Source organism: Gobio gobio (assembly GCF_949357685.1).
Source record: "Gobio gobio genome assembly, chromosome: 14".
Classification (NCBI taxonomy): domain Eukaryota; kingdom Metazoa; phylum Chordata; class Actinopteri; order Cypriniformes; family Gobionidae; genus Gobio; species Gobio gobio.
Window position 1 is genome coordinate 35,208,466 of NC_137107.1, and position 19,462 is coordinate 35,227,927.

A 19,462-nucleotide genomic window follows, 5' to 3' on the forward strand; every position below is an offset into this window, starting at 1 on the left:
TTCTCCGGTAAAAATCGCATTTGGGGGGTAAAATATGTGTTTTTTTTGGCAAGGTTGCCTACTAAAATTCGCAATCCCGGGGCTAAATATCACATAATTGGGGTCGCTTCAACCAGCGGACATGAAAAACAGCCCGCGGCAACAGTGTTGAAGTAGCCCAAACAGCAAATATCCTAGTAATATGCATGCTAATAAGCTACTGGTTAATAGAGAGAATTGAACCCTTTAAAAAAAAAGTGTTACCAAATATCTTCCTTAATGTTTCACAGAACAAAGAAAGTCATACAGGTTTGGAACAACAGGAGGGTGAGTAAATAATGACAGAATTTTAATCTTGGGTGAACTATCCCTTTTAGCCATACTTAAAAAAAAAAAACTATATTTAGATAACAAAATATTGAAAATAAGTGGCAGCTGCAAACACATTCTATTAGAGCTTTTCTCAAAACTAACTTCACATTCATGAGCCATTTTTTGCAACGACTTGTACACAGATTAAAGTAAATCCTTTACAGTTTTGAATGGTATGAGGAAAAATTATTTAGCTGCTATGTGGAAGAAATCCACCAAAACGTGCTGGCGCATTCGTAGACCCTAGGGGGTTAACCAGCTTGTTTCAAGGTGATTTTTTTTGTGCATGTATAAAGTCAGTTCTCATCAAGTTCACACAGGTGTAGCAGAGTAACCAACATTGTAGTGCACATTAATTTTGAATATGTTCCACTAATATTTGATAAACCCAAAGAGTTCATTTTAAACAGTACATCTTTTGTTTTAGAATTTAAAAACTTCCAAACATCTTTCAAACGTTTTGCTTGAAAGTCTGCTGTTTGTCTTTAAAATAAATTGCATTACTTTGATATTTTGTTATATAATAGACATTTTAAAGCCGTGTACACACTGAATAGACTGACATTGAGTGTATGATCAGACATGACATTTGTTGCTACAATTTCATTGTTGCTTTGATGTGCATGTACTTTGCAGCGCATTAGGAAGCACTTTAAGTTATATTGTGTATGTTGAATATTATTTTGTTCAGATGTATAACTTTCCATTATTACAGGGGCAAACCGACAGAAACAGACAGCCTAGCAACCAGCCCTCTCCAGTCTCCCACTGATGAGAAGCCAGAAGTCACGGATAATCTAAAAAACAGCACCAGAGCAGGCCCAACCGGAGTCAACATCCCCGTCACCATAACTGCCCCGCCAGGAGAGACCATAATCATCCCCAGTAAGTATTATTTTCCATTTATCTCCTTTATATAATATCAGCACTTTGTGACAAAAATTACATATCAATAGGATAATTTTTATTTTCAAATTTGAAAGGAGCCGTCTACAAGAATGTCTACAAGAATGTTCAGGCTGCAACCTGTGCATGTAAACAGACCACAAATGTAATTCAAGATAACAGCAGCCTAGACATTATGCTAAACAGCCGCGGCTCGTCTGTATGGGCACCAAAATATTAATCCAAATATAGATCTCTTTATACTCTGAATTAATAATAAATTGTAAATGTATTCAGAATTCTGCAACAAATATTTTTTGGATTTTCTAGACTTTTATCTAGACTATATTAAAATTAAGTACATGGATTCGACAGGCATGTATTCATGATACTAGGTGGGGCAGCCAGTCTCTGAGCTCTACAGTGCCTCACAAATTTCCAATGTAAATCTGTGATGAAAAACGGAACTGTAGCATGCTCTCATAGAGAGCCATTGGGGCAGATTTCTGGCTGTCCCATCTATTTTCACGTGACCTTGCGTAAACCTCGCTCCAGACCAAGACGATATCAGTCTGCTTCAGCCATGTGTCTGCATCAAGTCAGTAACTAGTTGGCATGACTGTTCTTCCTATGTGGAGTAGTGTATCAAATGAATGGAAGTATAAATCCTTTATTTTAAATGTGCTCATGTGAATAGGTTTTATATACAGTAGTTCTGTGTTTTATGCTTGCTCTGAGAATAGACATGATTCTTTCCTCACTGGAATTCCTACACAACTTGCAATATTCTAAAACAACATCTGAGGCAATAAATACTACATTAAGCCAATTCTAAGATGGTATTCTAGTCTGTCAATCATCATTAGAGCACCCTCAGGCTGAATAATGCAAATTCTGCCCAAAGTTCAGTGATTAAAATATAATGCTTAAAAAATGTTAATCATAAACTAGCGCTAAGACCCAGATTTAGGTCTGCTCTACCTAAATTTGCGACCAGGAGCTGCTACTAATGCTAAATTACTACTTTTGTGTTCCACAGGGGTGGAAAACATTGTCTTTTGCTAGTATTGATAGTGTGCGGGATTTCCTTTAACTTTTGATATTTTTTGATATTTTTATATGCTTTATCCTACGCACCTATCTATTATCAACAGTTGTGCGATGGTATTTGTCAATTAAAAGTGTTCCACAGGGGTAAAAAGTGCTTTGAGTGACATGAGGGTAAATAGATGGTCAAACTATTCATTTTTGGCTGAATTATCCCTTTAAGTATTGTCTACTACTGAATCATTTTTGAAAAAGCAAGGCAGCATTGAAGGTTTATTTGACACTTCTCTCCTCATCTTCGCTCTAATGATTATCTGTTTGACAGTGAACAACATTGATGGTGACAGTCTACTGCTGAATGAAGAAAAGAAGGATCTTGATGAGCTAAATCAGAATGCGCCCAAACACATTCTGCCGTACAGCTCCATGTTTGTGTTTGGTCCAACTAACCCGTGAGTTAAACCCCAAATATTATGTTGTTCTAGGAACGGAGATACTGCATAGAATGAATGAACATTTAGATTTGTACCTACTAGTGTGAATAAGTGTTGTGTTTTCATGTTGCCTCTGTAGAGTGAGACGGCTGTGCCATTATGTGGTGAACCTGCGGTATTTTGAGATGTGCATCCTCACAGTCATCACCATGAGCAGCATCGCTCTCGCTGCTGAAGACCCTGTGCAGGCCAATGCCCCCCGCAATGACGTAAGACACACAGGCCCATCCACTTGCACATGTCAAGAATTTTCAAAGACATACTGTCTTTCATTGTAAGGGGTTATGACATTAGTGGTGTTTACATAACTCAAGAGCTGTCCTGTAGGGCAGTATGGCAGCCCTTGTCTAAACTGTCATATTGAGCATTGTCACTAGCCTGTTTGACTGACTTTTGCACCATTTTTTTTCTGGGACAGCCTTTGAGAAAACGTAAGCGCCTAGTGCGACCGCTTTAGCCCATAAACGTAGCAATGCTCTCTGAATTACAGAGAATTACATGTAAACATGTCTTCAAGAATCCCAGTGTCCACTGTTTTTTTTCTAATTGAATTCTCTGCTTTCAAACAATATTCCCCAACTGCTCATGTGGGAGGGATGAAAGGGCGGAAAAACTTGAGTGTTTATTCGAAACATCTATTTTGTCTCTCAGAAAAATACATTGTACATCATATCTGCTCTGTTTTGAAGCTTATTGAATTACTCGCTGAATCACAGCTGCAGTGGGGCCGAACACTATGGTTTACACTGAGATTTTGTATTATTTGTGCCATCATACACTTTCCCTTGCTGAAACGGTCCGTGGGACTGAAGAAATAAGAAGAAAATTGCTGCTTATTTCTAGCTCTCACACTGTTTTGTGGGTCCCTCAGGTGCTGAAATACCTAGATTACGTCTTCACTGGTGTGTTCACATTTGAGATGGTTATCAAGGTAAATAAAACCTCCTTGTCACGGTGTCATTGACACAAGGATCTGATTTTATTTTTTGCTGTGTTAAATAATTTTATATCCCTTTATATGTTTGAGGTTGGCATGATTTATTCATGTTTTTAAAAGAAGCCTCTTATGCTTAAGGCTGCATTCATTTGATCAAAAAACAGTAAAAACAGCATTTGAAACAGTTATATTTTCAAATGTAATGTATTGCTGACAACTGTCATTATTCCAGTCTTCAGTGTCACATGATCCTTCACAAATCATTCTAATATGATGATTCTTGCTGCTCAAGAAACATTTCGTATTATTATCAATGTTGAAAACAGTTGTACTGCTTAATATTTTTGTTGAAACCCTGATACTTTTTCTTCAGGATTCTTTGATGAATAGAAAGTTCAAAAGAACAGCATTTATTTGGTAACATTATAAATGTCTTTACTGTAACTTTTGATCAATTTAATGCATCCTTGCTTGAATGCAAGTATTCATTTCTTTTGCTTATTCATCTCCTCTGTTCTAGATGATCGATCTTGGGCTGCTGCTGCATCCTGGGTCTTACTTCAGAGACCTGTGGAACATACTGGACTTCATCGTAGTCAGCGGCGCTCTGGTGGCCTTCGCCTGCTCGTGAGTGGCTTTTTTTGTATTTCTGTCAGAGCGGAGCAGAGAGGAATAGACTGTCAGTTCAAATCCAGCAAGAGAGCATTCAGTCGAAAATGACGGAAACAGGATGTGACTGCCTGCTGTTTAGTATCTGGTGTGAGATGAAGCTCTGTGATGAGGGGGAGTGTGGCATCTGTGTGCAGTTTGGTCTTCAGAACTGATCGGTTTAACTTGCATCTATTTTTTTTAGCTCATAATGCAGCGTGCACACCTGTGTTAATGGTACGGATTTAGTATTTCCCACAGGATCTGAGCCAGACAGTTGCAGAGAGGATACATTTCCCAAGAGTTTCCCTTTAAGGCTACATTTGAAAAGGGCATTTTCGTTTCAAATCACTCTCCATCCACACTTGCGTTTTCAAGTACTTTCAAAAGTTTCTCGCCCACACTAAAACATTAGAAAACGCAAAATTCATCTTACTGCGCATGTGTAAATCCTCATAAAAGCTCACTGAGATACAGAAGGAGCAGACATAATAAAGTTATCATGCTCTTCTTCTGGCAGGATAGTCACACTGTCACCATTATATGTTTGGTCTAAAACGCAGGACATTTTTTGTCATCTTTACAGGACTGCGATATGAAGAGTGTCCAAAGTAACATATCTTTAGCAAAAAGTGAATAGCACATAACAGGCACAATAGCTGTATAAACATACATACACTATATTGCCAAAAGTTTTAGGATGCCTGCCTTACATGTACATGAATGACATCCCATTCTTAATCCATAGGGTTTAATATTGGCCCACCCTTTGCAGCTATAACAGCTTCAACTCTTCTGGGAAGGCTTTCCACAAGGTTCAGTAGTGTGTTTATGGGAATTTCTGACCCTTCTAGAAGCGCATTTGTGAGGTCAGGCACTGTTGGACGAGTAGGCCTGACTCGCAGTCCACTCTAATTCATCCCAAAGGTGTTCTATCTGGTTGAGGTCAGGATTCTGTGCAGGCCAGTCAAGTTTCTCCACACCAAACTCGCTCATCCATGTCTTTATGGACCTTGCTTTGTGCACTGGTGCGCAGTCATGTTGGAACAGTAAGGGGCCATCCACAAACTGTTCCCACAAAGTTGGGAGCATGAAATTGTCCAAAATGTCATGTGTAATAGTTCCTTTAACTGGAACTAAGCGGCCAAGCCCAACCCATGAAAAACAACCCCACACCATAATCCCCCCTCCAACAAACTTTACACTTGGCACAATGCAGTCAGGCAAGTTCCGTTCTCCTGGCAAACGCCAAACCCAGACTAATCGGATTGCCAGACAGAAAAGCGTGATTGGTCACTCCAGAGAACACGTCTCCACTGCTCTAGAGTCCAGTAGTGGCGTGCTTTACACCACTGAATCCGACGCTTTGCATTGCACTTGGTGATGTAAGGCTTGGATGCAGCTGCTCGGCCATGGAAACCCATCCCATGAAGCTCTCTGCGCACTGTTCGTGAGCTAATCTGAAGGCCACTCAAAGTTTGGAGGTCTGTAGCTATTGACTCTGCAGAAAGTTGGCGACTTCTGTGCACTGTGCGCCTCAGCATGCGCTGACCCCGCTCTGTGATTTTACGTGGCCAACCACTTCGTGGCTGACTTGCTGTTGTTCTCATTTGCTTCCACTTTGTTATAATACCACTAAGAGTTGACCGTGGAATATTTAGTATTGAGGAAATTTCAGGAATGGACTTGTTGCACAGGTGGCAACCTATCACGGTACCACGCTTGAATTCACTGAGCTCCTGAGAGTGACCAATTCTTTCACAAATGTTTGTAGAAGCGTCTGCATGCCTAGGTGCTTGATTTTATACACCTTTGGTCATGGAAGTGATTGGAACACCTGAATTCAATGATTTGTAGGGGTGTCCCAATACTTTTGGCAATATAGTGGATCTATCGGTGGTTCAATATGCGTCTTATGACTAAACATTTCACAGTCCACACTACAATACGAAAACGTTGTTTTATCAACTTGGGAAAGCGTTTTCAAGAGGCTCAGGTTTTCCTTGGAAAAAAATAGCTGTCTCAGCGTGGACTGAAGGCTAAAACGAGGAGAAAAAATGTGTTTTCAAACGAAAATGTATTAGTGTGGACAAGGCTTTTTAGCGTTCCTGATCCACCCATGATAATTAGTAACGATTTGCTAAGGGTGCTATTACTCTAATTGATTTAATAAAAATAAAAAAATCTGATGGACTCACAATGAAATAGGTACCTGGCAACCACATAGCAGCGTGCTAACAACCACTCGGAACATTTAGCAATCATATAGCCATCACCATGGCAACCACAGTGACATCACACCGAGTTTTTCATTGTCGAGAGCCAACATAATGTAGTTTATGAAGCCAGTTGGGTACAGATTTCACTGCAAGGCAAACATAAATGCGCACACACACATTTGGTTTGACAGCGCATATGTGATTTGTGTAATAAATGCAAGGTCTAGTGTGGCTGAATCTTCTTAGTCGTCATGTGCAGATGCTCAGCTGTCTCTCTCCACCTCTGTAATTGACAGAAAGACCCTGGGGTGCTTTAAAATAGCTGAAAAAGAGGTGAGAGAAAAACTGCTCCGCCTTTGAGACCAGGCATTTTGTGTGCGTTTGCTGCTGTATTATTCAGTAAAGAAGAAATTCTCCACCAGCTCCGACCGGCACCTGTGTTTCTGATGGTGGCACTACAGCTTATCTATAAGAGTTTCTTGTCATGGTGAACCATTTTGGTTCTGGATTAACATAATTTACTGATCCTGGAACAACATTCCTGTCCTAAAATATACTTTTAACCCTACCCCCACCCCTAAACGTAACCCTACCCATTACTTATCCCTAAAATCAGAGGGAAATGATTGGTGAAAAACACTGATGTCTAAATTTGACATAAACTCCCTCAAATCTGATTGGAATGTTGTTCCAGGATGAACAAAGATGTTGATCCAGGAACAAGAGTTTATTCTACAGATACTTTTGTCCCTGTGGATTTACAAAACACACACTATTTTTTTTTTTTTATTATTCTACTTGATTTACATGAGTTTATTTACATTTTTACTAACAATGTCCAGAAGTAGATATTCATGCACCATAAAATAATTTAGCCATTTATTTCTGGGATTCATAAGCATTTCTAAAACGGTGCCATTTCCAACAAATCTAAAACAATGTATTGGTTTTATTAGCATTATTATTTGGTGAATTTTTTTTTTTTTTTTTGCGATAATCTTGCTAAAGCTAATTTCATTGCTAACATCTATTTTGAAACATAAATGTAAATCATATCTTCACATTTTCTGCATAATTTGACAATGCAGTTCGTAACTTAATGGTGACATTAATTTGGTCAAGGTCGAAATGACACCAGAACTGAGGGATGATTTCTGATTTTTTTTTTCAATTAATATATAAAATGATACCATTAATTTTAAATGCTTATGATTGATTTTCATATTTTAAGATTAAAAGTTGGGTAAGTGTAAAACAATATATTCTGTACATAAAAGCTATTTGAAAGAAACAAAGGACTGTGTGACCTTCATATTTAGCAAAATTATAATAATACAAAAAATAGAATGTGTTAGTTTTAGTAAAAAAACACCTCCTAGGACATAAACCTGCCTGTAGTTGAAGAAAAAATTATTTAGGGTCATTTTAGCTCTGGTTTCAGTGCACTGTTGTATAGTGATTATACATGTATCTCACTGTTTTCTGCTCTTTCTGATTCTCTTGTGCTTGTTTCTCTTAAACTGTGCTGTAATCTTCTTTTCTCTCCTGTGCTGTTCTCCAGTGGTTTGTGTCCTGTGGGTTTTAATGTTTCTCATTTAGCCTTCTTTCTCTATCCATCTTTCTTTCTCTTTCTGTCTCTCTCTTTCGCTTTCTTTATCTGCCCTATCACCCCCTCTCGCTTGCGTTGCTTTCAGGAGCTTCATGGGGTATGCATTTGTTATTACCTGCTTTATGTTAATCTGCCTGAGTATTAGTGTGTGTTTGTGTGGATAAGGAATCGCTAGACATTCACAAGATGTGAAACTGCACTTCCCTAGAACACGACTGGACATGAGCAAGGTCTAAGATTCATTCTTCAACTCAATACACTTCAGCAAGTAAATAAAACTGAGTTACTCACTGTTAAAGTTCAGTAACTTTATATGGAAGCCCAATATAATACATTATTTAAATCGAATTGTAAGAAAGACAGAAGGATACTTGATACCAACCATTTACTAAAGAAAATATTGGTTGTGACTTGAACAATTTTTATTTATTTTAAATTAAATGTTTTATATGATTTATTTATCTATTTATTTAAATTTAATGGGTAACACTTTATTTTACTGTGTCTTTGTTACATATATTACACGTACTTATCATAGTGATAACAGTAAATTATGCATAATTACATGCAACTAACCCTAAACCAAACCCTAATCCTACCCTAACCCTATATATGGTAAGTACATGTTGTTAATTAATATTACGCAGTACTTAAAGATATAATTACATGGTAACAATGACACCATAAAATAAAATGTAACCTAAATGTTTTATTTATTTATTCCTTCCTTATTAAGCCACCATAACGAAAATATAAAATATATGAAAAATACCTGATCTCGTATTGAATACAATGGAAAAAATAAATAAAAATGACTGGCCTTAACCAGCAGCAATGATCAGTGATGAAAACTAGGATTGGATACGAGTAAAGAGACTCAAGGCGTTTACACAAAGTGCACTAAAATGATCCATTTTACTTTTACTTGCTGTACACAATAGGAATCCATTACCAGGAATTGCATGAACCTCAAGCACATGCATGCATTTTCTTATAGTGTGTGTGGTTGTGTGAATGTGACATTTGCAGGTGACATCTGTGGCCTTTTTACATGTGATTTTTCGATGCCTCTATATTTACCGCTGAATATCTTGCAGAGATGTTACAAACTGTATAATCCCCCATTGCATCACGTCTTTGATTACTGTAATGTGTTATTGTGCACTAGAGTTGCTTCGATGCTTTTTAATCTTTCTTTGCTGTTCGTCCTTCCACAGTGTTTCCGCTCAGTGACAGCTCTCTTCCGTTCTGATCTCATTTAATCTCTTCATGCTGATCTGCATTTACTTATTCCTATGCTTATTCTGTGTCTGCGACGTGGCTTATTATGTGTGTTTCTGTGTTTGTGCACATGTGCATGGTTTTTCATCGGTTTCCCTCGTCAGATCACAGCAAAGCGTGACCAGGTGGGGACAGTCTATATATCTATAAAAGCATACCCTTTACCCCCCGACCTCCCCACGGACCACTCCAAACTCACCACCCTTTGACTCTTCCTCTCATTCAGCCTTTGTGGAAGGGGATGGACCTACTCTTTCCCGATTACATGACCTTTGATCTTTGCAAGGGCTTATAGAAACTACTACTCCTACTGTTTCCAGAGGACAGCCACCCCTTATGGTCAAACAAAAAGCTGAATTAATTCTGATTATTGCTGTTAAATTATAGCATAAACTGAATATCATCTACATACATCAAAGGAAGTTCTGTAACCAACTTGTTTTGTCACCTACGGGTGTATTTTTACAGTCTATGCTCTGCACGAATCGCCTCTGCCAGGCTGTGTGACATATAGTTTCAAAACTAAGAAATTCGACAATTTGGGGCACTATTCATTTGTTACCTACAATATTCTAAGATTAAAGTCAACTTTATAGTTACCTATGCAAAGTGTAGAATATGATATCAATAAAGCACGTCGTCAAAGTATAGGCTATTTGAGAGGATTATTGCAGCTTCCATAGACACATCAGTGTATACTTTACAAACTAGCTAGTATTTATCCAGTTCTTATCTAAGTGTCAAACAGAAACATAAAATATATATTAAATGGTTGAAAACACCGAACAGTTGTGATATACAGTGCCAGCCAAAACGCGAACGCAGATTTGAATTTAGCAGTTTTAGACGTGACGCACTGAACGTTCTAATCACACCGGTGTGATTGTACGCTTCAAAAGCTTAATTATCAAATGTAAATATATCATTTTTTTGTCTTCTGGAAGCTGAAAACCAAGATGGGCTCATCTGAGGAGGCATGTGCCGGTCTGAATGGGCATGAGACCTCTGCATACACAGTATATAATTAGTAATTGTTGTACTATAATTTTATATGATATATAATTTAAGTAATTATATATATACACAATTTTATGATTAATTTCTTGGGTTTTCTTTTAATTTGGGGGTTAAATTTGACCCTGATATGCGATTTACTCTTGTACCATGGTGCATCAGGTAGCTTTATCCTTTCACAAACATTAGACAGAACCAGTTGAGCACTGGACCTCCTGTGTGATGGGTGGTTGGAGAGACAGATGGTCCTCTGAAATCTATGGGAGTATAGTTGACTGTCTTATTAAGCAGAGATCCACATGCACCCATGGGGTGTGTGTGTGTGTGTGTGTGTGACTGACAGACTTTGCATGGACATTGCATGCCAGTGTGATAGAGTCCCAACTCCTCATGGGAGAGAAAAAGTAAGCAGCCCAATCACAGTGCTAAGCTATGACTCCCTAAACCCACTCTCTCTTTAGTATCAGAAAGCTTATAGTATGCTTATTTGCAATGCAGAGCACTTGAAGTTTGTATTTTGAATGATGAATGTTTTCACTCAGACACAGAGAAAGCTCATTTTAGCTGTCAAGGATACATCTCCCTGGTCACAAAGGACTCAGCCTTTTTGGTTTATACAAGGTTCAAATTGAGGTCAGTCTTGTGCTTAGACATGTCCTCTGAAGTTTAGAGTAATAGCCTTTTCTTATCTCTTCAGGTGAGTTCCATTCTTTTGAACTTTGTAATTTCACCTGCCATTCAATGTGAATCTGCCAGCTGTAACATTCAGAGAATGAATCATTCAGCATGGCATTGATGTTGACAGTCTTCTGTGACTTCATTTAACTTTAAGTCAATCCTGAAAACATTGTTCAACTGAATGGAACTCAAACATTAAAGCGCCATTAATTATTAAGACTTTAAAAGGGGTTATTTTCTGTTCATTTCATTTATTTAGTGGTGTATGATGGCTCAAAAAAAAAAAAAAAAAAAAGTATTAAACTTCATTATAAGGATTGTAAAACAAACCAAAAAAATCCCTTAAACTTGCAGTAAATAATGCACTTGAACTATATTTAATGACCAGGAGCCTAGCCTAAAAACTATCCATTAGCTAATGGGTAATCTGTTTTATATTTCCGATTCGCATTAGGCCAATCTACATGTTTTGTTATGACTTAAAGACTAAATAAGACGACTTGTATGATGAATCTAAGAAGTGTATGCCACTGGCCACAGATTGACCACTTTTGGCTTTGGCTAGTTAGCAACCACGTGCAATCAATAGCAACACCCTGGCAACCACCCTCAACATCCTAGCATCATGGCGACAACTCTTTTTTTTTTTTTTTTTTTTTTTTAGCTTTTCAGCATCAGAATATGACTTGGCCAACTGTGGTTTTTACAAAGAGACCTTTCCTGCTCAATGGATTGTTTCTTTGTATCTTTTTCTGGTAAATGAGTGTTATTTTACAGAAATATTACATTTTGAATTAAATGTATTGTCATCTTCAGAGGTAGGTTTGTTTCTGTAGAATAACCTCCCCTTGAAGGCATGCTTTCTACTAACCAAATAACCTCTATCTAATGTAATTCTGAATTACATGATGGGCTGGAGGAAGTGATTAGCTCATTAAATTGTAATTGAATTAAGTTCAGGCTTTGTGCATGTGCTGGCAGATGACATCAAAATGCATCAAGTGTATGTGAAAATGTGTGAATGCAAGCGTGTTCAAAATGTCTCTAAGCCTCTGCTTTTTCCTTACAGAGGAACTAAAGGCAAGGACATCAACACAATCAAGTCCCTAAGGGTCCTTCGAGTCCTGAGGCCCTTGAAGACCATCAAACGTTTGCCCAAACTCAAGGTAATATCCTACAATCTTTTTTTTGTCTGCTTAGCTCTTATCTTACTCCTCTAAGCGCATGAAAGTGGAATTAGGGGGTTTTAGTTGTAACATTACGAGATCAGATCCACCAAAATGAAAGATTATCATTTGTTAAAACTCATAAAGGGTCTATGAGTTGAGGTGTATACAGTCCTACTGAGAGGCGTCAAAAAAAGATGCTAACCTCTGTGTTGTTCATGCTGTTGTTGTTATTGTTAACTAAAACTATATTAGTATATTTTGGTAATTGAAATAAAGCTTAAAAATAAAATAACATGAATATTAGATGAAAAATTTGAAATAAGGTAAAGGACTACAATGACAAACTAAAGTTTAAATAAAATATATTAAATGATAAAGGATAGACATGTTAAATATTAAAATAAAAAACATTACAAAAGCACATAACTAAAACTTAAACTGAATTTAAAATGAAAAGTGAAATTAAAGCGAATTTAAAATATTAGTACATACTACAATAGTATAAATACTAATACTAAAATAACATGTACTAACACTTAGTAGCAGCTTTTATGAATATACAGTGGTGGCTAAAATTATTAGAACACTTGGCATCTGGGAGTCGTCTTATTGGGCCTGGATTTATTTTCCAAGAGGACAATGACCCGAAACATTTTTCTAACTATTGCCGGAACTACCTGCGATGGAAGGAATCTGCTGGAACGTTGAAAATTATGGACTAGCCCCCTCAAAGTCCAGACCTCAACCCCATCGAGCACATTAGTGTTGAAGTTCTGAGAGGAAATATATAGACACTATGCCAGAGAGATGTGATTGCTGCTGTAATTGCTGCAAAAGGTGGTCATACCAAATATTAAAGTTAAAAGTTATTCAATACAGGACAACTCACTTCATCTGATATTTGATGGTCAGAGCAACCATCTGCATGTTTTATGAACATTATGAAGAGAAACCATGTTTTGGAGGCAAAAAAAGGTCAATATTTTCAGATCTGTCAGGTCTTCTTATAATTTTGGCCACCACTGTATATCATAATAAAGATATCTAATATGGCAAAATTATACCATGATATGGTCAGTGTTTGGGAAAGTTACTTTTAAAAGAAATGAGCCGCGTTTTCACCGCAGGAACTTTCCCCAGGAACTAGGGACTTTGGGGTGGTATTCAGTGTGTTTCGACCGCAGGAACCAGGGTCTAAATAAAGTTCCGGGTAAATATTTCCCACTCCGAAAGTCCCTGCTTGCGAGGTAGTACTTTTTCAAAGGTCAGGAACTTTCGGGGGTGGGTCTGGGCGCTAAACATGTTGATTGGTTGATCTCACGCAGCATTTTATTTCAACCGGCATTTTTAAAAGTCTTTTGCGAGGTTCGTTCTGCATTCAGTAAATATCAGTCTTTCTCTTTCTGTCCGATGGCGCGCGTTCATCTCAGCCATCTCACGTCAATGTCCGTAATAGCTGATAATAACATACGTTGTCTTATTTTAAGCTGTTTTGTTAATTACCTCTTTAGTAAACCAATACATAACCAGCAAAAGCAGCGCTGCTTGAATCTCCTCCATACTTGTTATTGTTGCAGACAGTGTCGCGCCAAAATTATTACTGTCCATCACTGACTGGGAAGACCAGTCACGCGCAGTCCTACATCACCGGATTAAATTTGCCTAATCTTCACAGTACTTTAGACCGCAGTGGAAACGTAGACAGTAGCAGGTCTGGGGGGAAAAAAGTTCCTGTAAAAAAAGTTCCTGGTACAAATTGTTCTGGGTAATTTTGGTGGAAACGGGGCTATGCATTACAATATTTTGTTACTCCCTAAAAAAGTAACCAATTGTGCTAGTTACTTTTTTATGGAAAGGAATGTGTTTCGTTACTTTTTTCGTCATTTTTGCATATTGGTATGATTGAATTGTCAACAGCAAAGACATTGGTTTATTAAGTGAGATAAAGTATATTTACATTAATTAACGTTTTTTCACTTTGTGGCCACTGCAGTTTTAAAGCACTTATTATCTGTTCTGGCCCGCAGAATAAACTGTTATTGATTCAAAGAAATGATAAGGTAATAATAAAGATGCTCAGTGAAACTGATAACGTGCTTAATAACTTTGCGCACTTTACAATGTGACCTTGTAAATGTATAGTTTTAAGGTAAAATGGCAAATTAAATAAAGTGCAATAAATGCAGGATATTGAAGTTATTAATGGGCTTAAAAAAATTCTTAGCACTGTTAGGCATCCCCTTAACACCCCCAAGAAAAATATCCTGGAGCCGCCACTGTGTGATATTGTGCTTGTTTGTGTGCACATTTTGCAGGCAGGGATGCCCCTTGTGTAGACCTCGACATTAACAGCCTTGTCGCATCTTTCTCTCTAATCAAATCACACACTTAGGCACACAAACAAACCGTTTTAGAGACACTTACTGTTATCTCATTACATGGCTAAATTATACATTTGAAACTTACATTTCACACCATCATTTATTCATTTGGCTGAAGATTCATCACCAGTGGCATTAGAATAAATAATAGACTAACAAATAAAACAGCAGTTTATCTTAGTTACAATGCTAATGCGCGGATAAAGCCTCACAGGACCACAGAAACATTCATCCTGCCTACAGAGATCTTATTAGCATTAATGCCGAAAAAATATATACTACTCAGTGCTAATAATGATACCCTGAGGATATTAAACGAGCAGAAATGACAGAAAAATGAGTAGATTTACACCCAACTCTCATTTTATCCTCAGCCTGAGTGCAATCGTGATTATCTAGAGCAAGAGGAGCCGTAATCAATTAAGTCACAGCCTACAGTTAGCAAAGTTGTGTGCTTTCACAAATGCCTTGTGACATTAACACAAAATGACACATTCTACACAGATGGATTAAACGAAGGTGTGTATTATACTCAGCATGTGGCAGCGAAGCTGTCCACTGTTTGCAGGAGATCTGATTTGTGCTGTTTGTGTGTCCCCAGGCCGTGTTTGACTGTGTAGTGAACTCTCTGAAGAATGTGCTCAACATCCTCATCGTTTACATCCTCTTCATGTTCATCTTCGCTGTCATTGCTGTGCAGCTTTTCAAGGGGAAGTTTTTTCACTGCACCGATGAGTCCAAAGCCCTGGAGAAGGACTGCAGGTACGGCTGTGCTCTGGCTGGACTGTCTGGATATATTCTACATGGATGGATAGTTTGAATGTTCAAGAGAAAGAGTGGATGGAGAGAGGAGGATGAAAGTGAAAGTAGAAAAGATGGAAAGGAAGAGGGAAGAAATGGAAGAAAGGTTGTCAGGCAGAAAGGAAGGTAAAAAGAAAAGGAAGTGTGAAGTAGTGTTATTTTAGTATGTTTTATATACTAATATAGTTATTTGAATTAATTTTAATCATCTTAATTTAAATGGATTTGTGTTGATCTTAAATATTACTATTTAAGTTTAATTTATTTACAGTTTTAGTTCAGTATTAGTTTGTATTTATTTCAAGCTTGTAATTTTAGTAAGTTAAACTTTCAGTTAGTTGCCAAGGGAACATTTCAAAATATTTATCTAATATTTATATTTTGTTTTTTATTCCAGCCTTATTTCAATTAACTCAAATGTTTAAATAGTTTTAGTTAACGATAATATCCCTGGCACAGAGGAACTAGAGCAACTGAAAGAGAAAAAGGAAAGGGAAGGAAGAGCAAAGGAAGGAAAAAATTCCTTAAATTATGGATGGATGGAAGGAAGGAAGGAAGGAAGGAAGGAAGGAAGGAAGGAAGGAAGGAAGGAAGGAAGGAAGGAAGGAAGGAAGGAAGGAAGGAAGGAAGGAAGGAAGGAAGGAAGTATAAAATAAATTATGGTAGAAAAGAAGGAAGGAAGGATGGACGGAAGGATGGAAGGAGAAATTAAATTAAAGAAGGCAGGAAGGAATGGATGGACGGAAGGAAGGAAGGAAGTATAAATTAAAATATGGTAGAAAAGAAGGAAGGAAGGATGGACGGAAGGATGGATGGAAGGAGAAATTAAATTAAAGAAGGCGGGAAGGAATGGATGGACGGAAGGAAGGAGAAATTAAAGGAAGGAAGGAAGGAAGGAAGGAAGGAAGGAAGGAAGGAAGGAAGGAAGGAAGGAAGGAAGGAAGGAAGGAAGGAAGGAAGGAAGGAAGGAAGGAAGGAAGGAAGGAAGGAAGGAAGGAAGGAAGGAAGGAAGGGGAAATTAAACTAAGGCAGGGATGAAGGAAAGTGGAAAGGAAGGAAATGGAAAGGATGAGCACAGAAAGAGGAAAGTAAAAGATAGAAGGAAGTAAAGAAATTACGAAGGAAGAAAGTAAAAAAAGGAAGAAAGAGAGGACGTGGGAAGAAGAAAAGGAAGAAGAAAAGGAAGGATTCAAAGCAGGAAGGATAAGGAAGTAAATAGAGACAAAGGAAGAGTTAGTGGTGGAATGTGTTGTGTCTGCACTCAGGGGTCAGTTCCTGGAGTATGGCAGTGATGGAGTGGCCATGACGCTGCCACGCGAGTGGAAGAAGTATGATTTCCATTATGACAACGTCCTGTGGGCCTTTCTGACCCTGTTCACTGTGTCTACAGGAGAGGGCTGGCCAACGTGAGTCTTCATCACTCACTCACAGACTCACTCACACACACACACACACACACACACACGCGCACACACACTGTGATCATACTGAGACACTTAATGTTGGTTTTCTTACTCTGATGTTTCTCTTCTTGCTCAACTCTCTCTGGTATAATCGGTGTTCCATATCATCCTCCGCTTTTTTTTTAAACTTTTAACTTCATAGAAAAACACACATACTTAGTTAAGAGAAAGAACTCAAGCGCTGCATCAAGAAAATCCAGAACGTTTTTCATATGAACTTAAATCCCTCTTTAACATTCAAGAGCTGCCTCTGGTGTTCTGAGTTTTTCATGGACAAGGACACGTTATCTTAACCACTGTATGGTACTGTATAAAAACACCTTTTCCCTCTCTGCGGTTTTAAACGGATGTTTTCGGTCTGGTCTACTTTGTAAAAAGTTTTTAAATGTGTTCATGTCTTTTTGTTAGACTTTTTGCCTTTTTATAGAGGGACAATCAGAAAAGAGTAGTTAAAAGAGTTGGCAACGAATTTCATTATCGATTCGTTGTGTCGCGCGACTATTATGCCCCTCAATAAGACGCGGAGTTGTTTGAGTGTAAAAAAAGCACGGTTGAGCGCAAAGCAGAGTGGAAGCGGGTGTACCCGTCGTACCACGCAGCGGAAAAGCAAACCGAGCCGAGCGTACCAGTCGAAAAGCGTCATTTATAAATCGAAAAAGTGTGTTGATTGCAGCAAAAGAGACGCGACATGGCATGGCAAGGGAGCACCACGGTGGTGATTCAGCACCTAAAACGAAAACATCTTGGAGTCCTTGATGTGGAGGAAGGGAGGAAGGGAGTTCAACACCAGGGTAACGTTAAGTCACTACAAAATCCCACTTTTGTTCCGTTTCGAAGTGAGGAGCGTGGCGTCCCTCCAGTAGCTCTTCTTGTGCTTGTTTACTCGTTATCCAGCTTGACAAGCATGACAAGTTAGCGTTAGCTTGTTAATAACAGTAGTAAAGCAGGGGTGGTATAGTTTGCAAGACTAAAGACACGTTTTTATTCACTTGCCTTTTTTGGCCAATTTTTGGCCCATTTTTGGCCTCATTTTTCAATCTGTTGCTATCTAAATTTCGTTGACAAATAATTTGTCAATTTTTTAATCCACAACATTTTTCACAGACAAAAACGAGACGAAAATCAAAACCAGCTTTGAATGACAAAAACTATGACTAATATCTATTGTCATTTTAGGTCAGCATTCGGTCTTAAAGTGACAGCAGTCCATTAACCTGCTTCCATTTGTGCTCTTAATATTAATCAAACAAACAACAAAAGACAGAGAAAATCACCTCTTTAGTTTTAATAAGGATTCATTATATTTATTATACATTAATGATTTAATCCATATTTAATCTATAAGGAATGTTGTATGCAAGTTGTTATAAAGAATGCATATCATTCATTGAAAATAAGACATTGTGTTCTTCTTTAGGAGTAGTTTTATTTAATTGTTACAAAATATTTTTTAATATGTCACAGCAGATAAATCTGTGTCTGTATTGCATGTTTAAACTTTAATATCATTCATATTAATAGGTTAATACAGTAGATGTTTTCTCCAGGAGTATATAATGGGTTTGGACATTTTAGAGAAATTCTTAATGCATTACAATTTAACTAAACCCATTAAATTATGTTTGTGAGTGAGTGCGTCTGAGTTTAGTGTAGAGAACAAGTTCTAACATCCTGTTAAGTTTTCTGATTAGTATTTTTCTTTATTAAAAAAAAAAAGGATTTATAGATTTATTGTAGCAACCTGTGCACTTTCTGAAGATTTTTTGCACTGTGAATTTGCACTGTCAGTTCTGTTTTTGAATAAAGGATTGGAAATTAATGTTTTTTTTAATCCGATGAATCGGTTAATCGAAAAATAATCGACAGATTAATCGATTATTAAAACAATCGTTAGTTGCAGCCCTAGAAAAGAGACAGGACACAAAAGGGATAAAATTCTACAGCAAATAGCGCTAAAACTAAATATGTATTACATTTATATTGTGAACTTTTAGTGTTAGTCTGGTTTTGTGATCTGTCTTAATCATTTGATGCAGGAAGATTTATTACATAATTTGTAAAAGAAAAAAATAGTATTTTTTATGGAATGTTGCAGTGTTTATAATGAAAGATTTATCTATGCACATCATTATTCACTTCGCAAATGGACAAAATCCCCCCCATTTAACTCCGATATATGTCACAATAGGGAAGAAAAAACAACCAACTTCCATTTCATGGCAACTTAGTTTCTTTTACTTTAAAACAAAAGTATAATCATTTCAAGTCTTTCATATTTATATATATATATATTAGTGCTGTCACATCGATTAATCAAAATTAATCGCATCCAAAATAAAAGTTTGTGTTTACATAATATATGTGTGTACAGTGTATAATTATTATGTATATATAAATACACACACATACATGTTTATGTTTAAGAAGAATTGGTTATATTTATATATAATATAAATTATATAAATATATATGTATATATACACAA

At 37.3% G+C, this 19,462-nt stretch overlaps 1 protein-coding gene across 1 annotated transcript in view; it reads left to right on the top strand.

Moving 5' to 3' along the window:
• cacna1bb (calcium channel, voltage-dependent, N type, alpha 1B subunit, b) overlaps positions 1 to 19,462 on the top strand; it is a gene marked incomplete at its 3' end in the record, with an annotated part of 202,456 nt that overhangs the window by 132,923 nt on the left and 50,071 nt on the right. Inside the window, exons 23-30 of the mRNA XM_079835329.1 lie at positions 1,067 to 1,236; positions 2,609 to 2,735; positions 2,857 to 2,986; positions 3,649 to 3,708; positions 4,235 to 4,341; positions 12,233 to 12,329; positions 15,315 to 15,475; positions 16,780 to 16,920. Coding sequence (XP_079691455.1) covers positions 1,067 to 1,236; positions 2,609 to 2,735; positions 2,857 to 2,986; positions 3,649 to 3,708; positions 4,235 to 4,341; positions 12,233 to 12,329; positions 15,315 to 15,475; positions 16,780 to 16,920 — 993 coding nt within the window. The remainder of the gene's footprint in view (positions 1 to 1,066; positions 1,237 to 2,608; positions 2,736 to 2,856; positions 2,987 to 3,648; positions 3,709 to 4,234; positions 4,342 to 12,232; positions 12,330 to 15,314; positions 15,476 to 16,779; positions 16,921 to 19,462) is intronic.